This window comes from Pezoporus flaviventris, unplaced genomic scaffold (assembly GCF_033815535.1).
Source record: "Pezoporus flaviventris isolate CSIRO_AGI_PZ_B2104156 unplaced genomic scaffold, CSIRO_AGI_Pfla_v1 ptg000015l, whole genome shotgun sequence".
Classification (NCBI taxonomy): domain Eukaryota; kingdom Metazoa; phylum Chordata; class Aves; order Psittaciformes; family Psittacidae; genus Pezoporus; species Pezoporus flaviventris.
Window position 1 is genome coordinate 9,432,604 of NW_026892563.1, and position 11,849 is coordinate 9,444,452.

General features: G+C 38.2%; 1 protein-coding gene across 1 annotated transcript in view; it reads left to right on the forward strand.

Moving 5' to 3' along the window:
* PRRG1 (proline rich and Gla domain 1) overlaps positions 1-9,880 on the forward strand; it is a 32,422-nt gene extending 22,542 nt beyond the window's left edge. Inside the window, exon 4 of the mRNA XM_061453364.1 lies at positions 5,801-9,880. Within this exon, the coding sequence (XP_061309348.1) occupies positions 5,801-6,325 (525 nt within the window). The 3' untranslated portion in view covers positions 6,326-9,880. The remainder of the gene's footprint in view (positions 1-5,800) is intronic.
* The last annotated feature ends 1,969 nt before the right edge of the window (positions 9,881-11,849 follow it).

Sequence of the window (11,849 nt, forward strand, 5' to 3'; positions counted from 1 at the left end):
TTTATTCTGTTGTTGGTAGTTTGCTAATGGGCCAGGCTCTGCTAATGTGCAGTTGTGGCTGACCAGCCTCATTTACTCAGAGCTGTATTTAGTCCATTGTTCTCCAGCTGTATCCATCCTTACAGCCACTTAGGTAAAACTTAACTTCTGTGTCCCAGAGGAAGGAAATGGATGCAGTAGACTAGCATTGTGATACAGTACGTTCAGAGTGACAGATGCAGCGATTTCATAGTATAGGTAGACTGGAATTCAAATAGGGTCTGTAGCTTTTTTAGCTCATGGTAACTGTTTTGTGACATCTCTCTCTTTGTATTTTTTATCTTGTCCACTTGGTTCTTGGCTTTTCTGCAGTCTTCTGGGGAAATGTGCAACATACAGATGCATAATATTGAAATAATACCAAGCAGTTCCCTCAAGTTATTTTTTTTGCATGAGTTTTTCTTGGAAGTTAGCACAATGTATGTTAAGTGTGCATGCATAGCTGTAATGGAAATATTGAATGCCTTTAACACTATGTAGGCTTGGGGATTTTGATAGGTTCAGAATTATAATTTAAAATGACAAAGGGATTATAAAGATAATACAATTATGTTAGTAAGACTAGAGCCAACAGGGAAGAATTTGCATGGCTTTGTGGATAAAACAGAGTATGAAAATCAGTGCTGACAAATGTAGTGCATGTGCGGGAAAGAGGAACGTTCATTGTATATATGAATTGCTCTGAACTTGGGGACAGGATCTGAATTTGAATCTATGAAGACTTGTATTTAATGCTTAGCAGTCAGACAAAACCAAAACAAAATAAAAGCTTGAGTACTAGGAATATGAAGAAAGGAAAAGTGATGAAAATGGAGAACATGTTTATGTCATTGCACGACTGCATCTTGAATGTGCTAAATACAGCTCTGACCTCCCTATCTCCTAGAAATCAAATTAATAGCTGAGGAAGGAGCAGAGGGACAAGTGTGACAGTTGACCAAAGATATGAAAAGACTTCTGTAACAATAATAGATATTGAAAGAGTTAAATGAGGGAATATGTGAAGATGTCTGTGACGAGCATGAAGATCAAACTGAGGTCAGTCGCTGACAGGAGAGCTAAGAGAGCCTTAAAGGAAACTGGAAGGTGCAGGTTCAAAGCGAATTGAAGTGTCTCTTCTCACCACAGATAATTGAGCTGTGGACTGCCTTGCCACAGGATGTCTTGGATGCTGCAAGCTTGTATAGGTTCAGAGAACAATGATATAAATGAATGGAAAGTAAATCAATCTGGAGCCATTGAATAAGAGTGGTCAGCTTTGGCTAATGGAAGTTCTGCAAGTACAAATATTTGAAGCTGGGAGAGTTATTGCTGTCTGCTTTTATTTGAACTCTTCTTCCAGGAGTTTCTAATGATTGTTGTTAGAGAGAAGGTAACAGATTAGGTGAACCCTGGGTCTGATCGAGTAAAGCTGTTTATTTGTAGTACCTGTAGCCTGCAGGCAGGACTGTATGTGATCACTGGTCAGTTAGAGGTTGCTGGGAGACTCAAAGATTTATTCAAAGGTTTCTCTGCAAAGTATCTGAGTATGATTGAAGCACTGATACTAATTTTGTTTACATTAACTGATTTTTTTAAGTTGCACTGCGTGAAGACTTGAGAAGTTAGAAATCACAGATCTTCATTTGTGTTTAAAATTTCCCACAAATTTTAAGTATTAGAGAAAATTGCAAGGTTATAGCTCTATTCTAGCAAAACAAGACACAAAAGCTTAGGAAGCAACTCAAAACTTGTCAGCACCAGATCTGTGATCGAGTAAGACTGCTAACATAAGTCTGTGTGTAGTTATGGGTGCTGGAAAAATACCCAGAAGAGAAGAGCTGAATCTTTTGCTGCTACCTGGAACTGAGGGCAGACCAGAAGAAAACAGTGTAGCAGGTACCCTTGCTTCCCATTATTGCCTTGTTCACATCCTCTGCCTAATGAATACCAAGCAGTCTCCTGTTTGGCATGTTATTAGTCTACCTTGAAAACAAATCAGACAATTGACCAAGAATTATCTGAGGTTGGCGATGCTGTCAAATGTAGTAAAGGCCTCAGCTGAAATTCTCAGCAGGGTGCGAATCTCTTGAGTTTCATGTGGATTCTTTATTTGAATCATCATTCAGATCCAGCCGATGCTCTATTCTGAGAAGTATTAGAAATAAAAGGGAAACAAAATTCTAGCAAATTGACTGCAAGTGTCTTCGTGTGGGATACCCTTGAGAATTCCTTTTGATTATTTCCAACTGGATTTGCCAAAGCAGTAGGGGACATTGAGAAAAGTGGTTCTCAGGAATAAATGTTAGATGTTTTCTAAGTTCATTGCAGTTTTATGATTCTGGCCTGTTTATCTTAGTTTTTCAGCCTTTTAAGGCATATATGCCTGGTATTCCCACCTGTACAGCACTCAAGGTTAAATGGTTATTGGGGTATTCTTTTCATAAAACAAGAGGTAATGATTTTGTCAAGTAGTAGTAGTCCTTCTTGTTGGTGGTTCAAGAGACCAGCAACTGTGGGAAGGGATGTTTGTGCTGTGAGTTCTCCGATTTTTAAATTACTCTAAATTTCTATGCGAGCTGTACAGCTGCTTCCTAAGTTTTCAGTACTTCCCCCCTCTTGTTTTTTTTTCATAGCAGTTTGTACAAACGCTCACACTGTGCAAATTCATCCAAGTTCTCTCTGGTTTTGTTGGGCTGTGATTCAACGTTGACTTAGGTGGCTTTTCTCTTCCTGTGCTTTCACTTCACAGTGCAGTGTAGCTGTGTCGTGACAGAGCAGAGGGGGAGCTGCTTGGCAGCTGTGCAACTCCAACCAGAAGTATTAGTATCCTAAAGTTCCTGTCAGTTCTGTCACTCTGGAACTAACAGTATTTGTGCTTCTCTGAGATCTGCCTTGCAAAAAATTCAAGCTAGAAACATGGGGTCTGGTACACCTAGTAAGATTTTGGTTGGTGGGATTTTGTGGGTGGTTTTTTTGGTTTGTTTTTTACTTTCCCAAAGAGGAATATTTAAAGAGAGATTTTAATTGTTTTGTTTTCCTAATGACAAAACAAGTATTTGTTTCTTAGTATTTTTCACCTATGTGCAGAACTTTCTTACTTTGTAAGATAGCCTTAGATCTAAGGCACTCTAACTTTTGACAGGGGCATATGTGTCTAAACTGTTGGAATTTCTTTTGCCTTGCATGTAAATAAAAATGGACACTAAACTATTTTCATCCTTAAAGCAGTTTAAACTAGTATCTTAAGCTCTTTATGCATCTGTCTTGTCACACCATCAACCTGAACATCCCTCACAACCACACACCCTATTCTGAACTAATTGTCTGCTGCTCTGGGAAAATAGCTTTTCTGCTGCTTTGCCATGTTGCAGAGTGACAAGGAGAGATGCTGTTATTCCAACTTTCCGAAGAGGGTACAGAGACATTTTCTCCAGTAGTTAGAGCTGAGCTAGGAGTAACATGGAAACAATACTAAAATACAAGTCACAACTTACTACCCTTCCCTCAGAGAAGGTGTATTTCCTCTGCAGCCTGCAACACAAAATACATTGCTAGGGGTAAAGTGTGATTTCTTCTTTTTCATCAAAACTACCTTTATTCTCCACAATCTTTAAAATAATACATTCTTGCACACTATACTTGATGACTTCCAGTAAATCTTTGCAACTTTGCCCTCAAAACCAAACACTGTACCATTTTATGCTTTGCTGCTGTTGAGGCAGCAGAACAGTGAAGTGGGAAGCTTGGTTCCAGTACAGACAGCAGGATTTAATAATCCTAATGAAACCTTTTATGCTTTTTTAGTCAATAATATATTCATTATTTATTCTGCTAAAGAATCTAGTTAGTCATATTCAAACCGGGTGGAAATAATAGGTAACAACTGTCTGGTGATTGGGTGGGGAGACATGAGGTGTTGCATTTTGTTGGCTTTTGTCATGCAGAGATCTCAAAAGTCCTCAGCTGTGCAGTTAATGCAAGTTTTTAATGTTAGTTCCCCCCCCCCCAATTTGTTTTTTTCTGAAGTACGCACAGTTGATCTGGCTCTCACTGTAGAACAATGCGTCAAGGAAGGCCTTTGTAAATGAGTATCTATGGAGGTTAGTCCATCTTCCCAGACTTGCTTACTTTGAAGTCGGTGCTACTTAGCTTAAGGTTATTTGGACCTGGGTTTGCATCAGAGGATCAGAGAGGCACTGTGACAACCTGCTTGTGATGTCAAGCCTTGGAATGTAGGAAAAATATCTATCCTGGATTGCTGTAGGAATTAAGATTTAATTTTTTTTAATTCCTTTTATTTAAACTGGCACTGACTATTGGTATAAGAACAACTGAATTTGTTTTAAAAATGTACAGGATAGCCAGCTATTCCATACACATGGCATTGCTCTTAACCTTAGTGAATTCTGATGAAGCATTATGAGCATGTGTTTTGCCCATGCGGTCCTGGTCCTTTGCACAGGGCAAGCTGAGCCCCCACACTAGAGGGGCCATGCTGCTTCTGGACTCAGGCTGCCTCCAAGATCAGTTTGATGGCATTGTCCGTCTAACGCCAATCACGGCAACAGTCATGAACTAAAAAAATTATGGATCTGATTTGTCTGTGCACAAAGCCAGTCAGTCTGCAGCCTGAGTGCATCACTTACTAATAACTGAGCACTGACAATATCGATCTTGCCAGGTGACTATTTTATAAATAACTGCATGTGAGTATATGTGCTATCACGTAAAATGGATGCTGGCATGAGTATGAATGAGTCAGGCCTCTGCATTTTAAAAGAAAATAGTTCAGAGTTTCTGGCATGGATTTGAGGGTTGTGGGGCTTCTTTTATTTATTTATTTATTTGTTTATTTATTTATTTTTATACATGACTAGAAAAGTGGAAGTGCTGCTTAGTAGGAGAGATCTTATATTACAGGTGAGGATTACTACTTTTTGAGGCATGGTATGCTTTTTGTACTGTTTTTTCATAGTATTCACTGCAGAGAAAATTGGATGGCAATGTGGTCTTTGTGTTCCTGCTTGTGCATATTAATATAGCAAAAAGTACTGTCAAGTACTGGTGTTCATCTTTATTTTCACTTGGTCATATTTCCTTTCTTCCACATTCTGTTCCATTTATCTGTAGCTGTGTTGTCAGAATTTCCAGAACATAATAAGCTGTGTAATATTCTCATAGTGCTGGAGCTATTTTGAACTATAAATAGAGGATCTGAATCAACTCAAAATAAGCTGACAATTGCTTTATGAGCCAGAGTGTGAGGGAAGTCTAAATTACGAGATGACAGTATAACATAGTTGTGCTTTGCCAAAATGGTATGTCATTCTGAAAGAGTATTTCCCTGTGAAATCATATTAGTATGTTACTACAAATTTAAAACAAAGGAGAAGAGTACTATCTTTTACCTTGAGCGATGCTGAAAAATTTTAATCCACCAGATGGCTGATGTGCATGCTGATTAGATATTATTATTATTGTTGTTGTTGTTATCCTAGTCCTGTCTGAGCTGTGTTTTTAAATATTAAGTGTAGACACAGGAATCTTAAAAGCAGTGAGGAACTGGTTTTTAAAAACCCCAAAATTCTTCTGTATTGCTAATCACATCAGTAGAAAATTTGAAAGTTTATTGTGTGTGCTTATCCATACCAGTTCTTAGTTTAATCATCAGTATTTTAAATGCCTTTTTTGTTTTCTCATTCATTTGAAACAATTTGATTACAGTGATTGTTTTTTAACTGTCCTGTAGTTTCTGACTTATCTTGTCTTGTTCTTCTAGAAGGAGTTCTGGAAAGTCTACAAAAACGGACTTCAGGGAGAAAGTAACACAGGACATACCTGGTATTCATTTTACCTTGCATTTCCATTAATCATTGGCCTTTTCATTATCCTCATTGTCATTTTTGTCATATGGAGATGCCTGTTTAAAAAGAAAATGCGTAGACAGTCGGTGTACATGCATAGGGGAGCCCACGAAGCGATGGGTGATGGTGCTGTGGCTGATGGCAGAGGTCCTCTTCCGCCGCCTCTCAGCATTGTTCATTCCCCACAGGAGGAAATGTATGAAGTCAGTGGGCTCTCTCCAGGTGATCTGAGCTATATGGATGGACGGTCAGACTCAGTATCCACAAGGCTCTCAAACTGTGATCCTCCTCCTTCATATGAGGAAGCCACTGGTGAAATCAGTATGAGAAGAAGTGAAACTGAACAACGTTTAGATCCCCCCCCAAAGTATGAAGACATTGTGAATTGTAGTTCAGCCGGTGCAATTGCACTATCTCCTATTGTCACCAGTACTAAGTAAAACAAGAAGAATGCTATGGACTTTTTAAAAATTACTAATCATTTTGTAGCACTTTATCTTGGCTTATTATGCATTTCTGTAATTTAGTGGACTTGTATGATGAACTTCACTTTGGGTTTAGATCCACTTTTTCTTTGGGTTTGGGATTTTTTTTCCCTTATGGCAGATCTTAAAAATTACGGACTCTGCATTGAGAGTATAGTGCAGATACAAACGTGGTGCTCTGTCATATATCTCAAAAGCAGGTCTGTGGTGAGGATGGCACTTATTTTAGTCCAAATATTGTCCACGTTCCCCACAAGATTTATGGAATCTCCCCTTTCTTACTGCAGACTGTCAGAATTGCCTGAAATAGGGAATCCTTAAGCAGCATTTTAGACAGCTATTTACACTAAAGGGGACTGATTTTGCAGTATTGCCTTTTGCCCAGTTGGTTCGTTTTTCTCACTTAGATTTTTTGTTACAATTTGCACTCTATCATGGGCCCTTGAAGCAGTAAGCCATTGTGTTCAAACCGGTATCTCATTAAGAGTATGCTGGTGTAATAGCAATAATTTCCAAGTCCTAGCACAAGAGGTGTATTCTAAAGCTTTTGCTATTACAACTCAAAATTCTGTAAATGTTTAGAAGCTAACAATCCAAGACACTACTTAGTGAATTTAATACTGTACTACTTTTGTCCATGTTCTGACTTTCCTCTCTGTTTTCATATCTGTTTTTACTTGTGTATTCTAGAGGTGAGGAGTGTGTGTATGTTAAGTTTAGAACTTGAAAGTTCATGCAACAGTAAATAATGAAATACTGAAATACATGAGTGGATAAAATCCTGATAGTAGTCTTCCTACTATAGTCTTCACTGAGACCAGGATATTATCCATAAACTCAGAAACCCATAGATACTACTTTCCTTCTAAAAGGGGGAAAAAAGGAAAAGCATTCAGTGTATGTGTGTGACTTTTTTTTCCCCAAGCTGTGAAATAAAAACCTCTTCCTCAAATCCTGATACTCTTTGCCTTTTGCATACTTACATGTGGCATGTGTGCACCTTACCTTGGTTGCTATGGAAATCCTTTGCAGAGAGCATAACCATTTTTTCAACAACAAATATATTTATTGCTTATCAATTCCAACAGGGTGCTTCTGTTGCAAGAGTTAACTATGTTATAATGAAATACAGCTACTTAAATTTTTCATTGTTTCTAAGAAGAGTGTAGTGCTCTGATCGATGAGACGAACTCCTAAAACACACTCCATTCTCAGTGTACACAAGGTTTTTTTTCCACAGCTCTTAGGTTACAGGTCCTCATCAGAGTAAGAGTTCCTGGGAAGCATGTTAGTCGAGCCTGGGTCCAGAAGTTGTTGCCTGACTCATTCCAGCTTTGAGCATGGGGCCCACCTGCTAAGGCAGAACCAGGAGGACACATGATGTGTATTTTTAAGAAAACAATGTAGGCATAGCCCCAAGCGTTACTCTGGAGTGATTTTTTGAGGCTGAAGACAAGTGGATTTCTGTCAGACTTGATGCAAGTTAGAATGGAGGCTTGTACAGAATTTCAACCACCTGATTTAGACACTGATGATAGTTAAGGTGGTACAAGCTGTAGTGTGGCAATTCTTTTTTCCCCAGCTTGATTTAAAAGTTCATTGCGTGGTTTAGCTTCTGAATACTCATTTCAGTTTTCTTCCCATGCCAATGTAGCTGGCATTACCTTTTGTATTGTTCTGTGTTCTACTAATGAATAATCACCAATTGAAATGTATGAGACTTGAAGGACTACTGTATTGACTTTCCTACAGCAGAAGCCCAAACTGCATCTTGTTCCAAAGACCCCAAATGAAAGGCTAGTGGCATCCATTTGAAATTCCTGTTATTGTCCAAGATGTATGCTGGTGTCTTCTGTCTCATGGGGGTTTGGTCCATCTTCCCTAAGAAACTTCACAGAAAGCTGCTGAAAAGAAACGTATGGTCATAGATGGGTGTGTATATGCACAATTCTGTAAGAATCTGATGTGATGTATTGACAAATGAAGTAAGGATTTTATGATTAATTTTAGTTTTCAATTTTGATGAAGAGTAGGTTGCCTAAGTTGCCTGCTGAGGACATTCAGTGGCTAAGGCAAGTTGTATTAAGAGTTAATAGATGAACTCCAGGCCAAACCATTGTCAAAAACTTAACCTATATTCCTTTTATATGATAGTTATTGGGCAGATAAGTGCAGTGTCTTGGACACTTGCAGTAGGAATTGCCTGGGTCTTAATTTTGGACTTTCTGACCTTTTCTTTTGAAGTGGTTTTAGCTCTTGTGTGTCTTGAACTGCCACTTGCAGAAGCTCCTTTTATACTGAGCAACAGTTAATATACTGCTTTTGGCAGACGTTACCAAAACAGTGCCTCATCTCAACATGCAGGAACCACCTCAAAAAGAGCTGGTATTTCAATGTCCATGCCATATTGGCATCTCCTGTGCCTGCCAGCACAGCTAGTAGTTTTACCAGTTTGGATATAGACTTTCCTGTAGGAAATGCATGGAGATTGTCCATTTCAGATTAGGTCATTTAGCAGACATCATCATCCCCTGAACATGGGCAATCTAGTTTAGAGATGAGCTGGCTTTGCTTTCTCTTCTGTTTTAATTACTGTGTATTCCACTGCTACTTTTAACGGTTTTATGTTTCTGGCTCTTAAATTGAACGTGTTGTTTTTATGTGCAATACAATAATGATGCTCATCCTTCAAAAAAAAGCCACAACCAAATATCTAAAGTGATCTACATGTTTAATTTATTGGGTTATGCCTTTTGCATGTACATGAGCGTGAAAGCCATTGTGGGTTATAAGCTTACGTGTTGGTGAATAGATTTCATAATTAAACAAAACTTGCGTAGGACAGTTACCCAAATGTATTTCCTCTAAGACATGAACAGCTTTCTCTATGTTGGAATAAAGTCAGACTACAAACTGTTTTGTTCTTATTTATGAAATGTGGGAAAATAGCTTAGTCTTGTGCCTGGCTTTTCTAATCTGATTGAAAAATAAAATTTCATTTGTACTGGGTTTTTATATAGGGTTTGTTGGTTTTTTTTTTTTTTTAGATCACTTTGGTGTTTTACCTATCCTGTAACTGCACTGTCATGCAATAAATATTATAAATCTATAGTTGTACCTCTCTAAAGGTTTTGCAAGTCTCAATGCAGTACTATCTTGACTGATGATATGAATTGTCACGGACGCTGCCTTTCCCACTTCTGAATATAACCTTGAATTTCATCTTCTATTGGGACTGAGATGATTTATCTACTAAAACTAACAGATATGTGTCACTGTTTCAAGAAATGATTTAATTATTTGTTTAAATGATATTCAGAATTAGTGAAGGTTGTTCTGTCTTCACTGGATGTAAATAACCTCTGATTACAGTATTGCATCCTTTAAAGGGGTTTGGTTTACATTAAATTATCCTATTTAAACTTTTTTGCCTATGTTTATAGAAATTTTTTTTGTAACATTTGTTTTTCAATATGCTAAATAAATTTTTTTAAGATGCCGCTTTCAAAATGAGTTCCACATAACTACAGTGAGAATTTACTTTGTGTATTTAAGTGGTGGTCTCTTCATTTCCATTGTTGTATGTACTTAATCATTTGCATTGAATCAGTTGTTTTGATAACTTAAAATACAATTTTGTTTGCAAAGACTTGATATTCTGCTCAGTTTTAATCAGATCTGTGAATTTATTTATTTAACTTAGAAAAAAAAAAGACATTTGTTGTAGCCATAACTAAATAACAGTCACAGGCAGGCAGAAAGCAGAAACTGTTCTCTGTTATAAGGTGAAACAGTACATTGTAGCAAAAAATGTTTAGATCAGAGATCTTGATTTCAAAGTTGGCTTCAGCCTTTTGAAAGAAACGCATTGCAAAATTTTGCACTGGCTTTGGGAATGATGCATTAATAGTGAACAAAAGGGGAAAAAAAAAACAACAAAAAACTAAACAAAGAAAATGCAACCTTGCATAATGATTCCTGCTGGAAACTAAAGATCTCCATTCTATTCAAGACAAACTTTGTGTCATCCTTTCTTGCTCAGCTGCTGGTAAATAGGATAATATGTCCCTGGTACTTTTCAGTGGTTTACCGTGTGACTGGAGTCTGTTGCAGGCATTAGTGAAGCCCAATGGGAGGTAGGTAGCCTAGAGTGTCATGAACACGAGTGCAGTTTTGTACTGGTCATAACAAAAGTGCAAAAAAGAGTCACTAAACAAAGTGTGTGGGACTTCCCAAGCCATCATGTGCGTAGTGGGTCAGCTTTTATTTGCATAGCTCAGAACAGTGCTCCATGTTGGGTTAAGTGGCATTTGCTGTGCGCATCCATCAGCACTAGCTAACCTGTTTGCACATGGTTCAATGCATGATTGCCTTTGCACGCCTGATATCTAGCTATTGAAATGTGGCAGATATAATGTTAATCTGGTATCATGAACCTTGCTATCTATAAAAAAACATCACACCAGGTTACTAGTGATAAATGTTCATTATTTGTTTCGTGAACACTGGTCTCTGCTGTTCTAAATCACACTGATGGATTTCTTTTCATCTGCGTAGTGTGAACTTTGTGACTATTTTGTAGTGCTACTTGCTGTTTTTTTAAAAAGAAGAAAATACATGTTCAGCTGAAAGCAGTGAGGTGACATCTGTGCTGTTTCATTGCTTGCTGCACACACATTTGATTGATTTGCTACAGGGTAATAGAACTTTGAGCTTTGCCAGAAAGTTGAACTGTGCTTTTCTTCTGCAGTGGGGTCTCAGTAATTGTATTTTTCACTTGGCAGTGAGTTATTGAATGCCAAGTAACAAGTCAATGCAAGAAAGACCTTGCCTGTATTTTCTTGATTGTATCAGTTATGCAGCATTTGCTTACCATTTAGCTCTCTGTAATGGTACTTGCTGTAATATTAGGACCTGTGTTGTCTTTCCCTGTCCTGTCTCAGTATATCATGCAATAAAGCCACACTGACTGCTGTACAGTTTTCCCATTTTAGAAACAGCAAAGTCTAAGAATCCAAACAAAACACTTCAGTGTGACCTGCCCTTTCCTTCTCCATTTGGATGCTTTTCTATGTACCTGTGTGGCTCCTGGGGTTAGCTGAGGAGCTTAGAGCAGGAAGGAAACAATCAGAAATGTATTTCAGTTTACCCAGCAACATAATCTCTGCATGAGGATTAACCTGTACCATGACTGTTTCCCTGGCCTTTCCCATGGTGTGGGATAGGTTTTCCCATAGGACAGACCCTGGACCAATTCTATAGGTCAGAGGTTCCTAGTTTGATTTTTCTGTGTTATCTTGACTGTTACTGCTGTCAGTAACAGCACCCCCTTTTTGCTGTGCACAAGGACTTGTGATGTTTATGACTGCATATTGCAAGGTCTATGTATCTGGTGACCTTGGGACCCAAGCTTGCTTACTTTTCTTCCTTGTGCTGGCTTGCTTGTACTCCATGCTGTATTTCAGTATTGATCAAACAC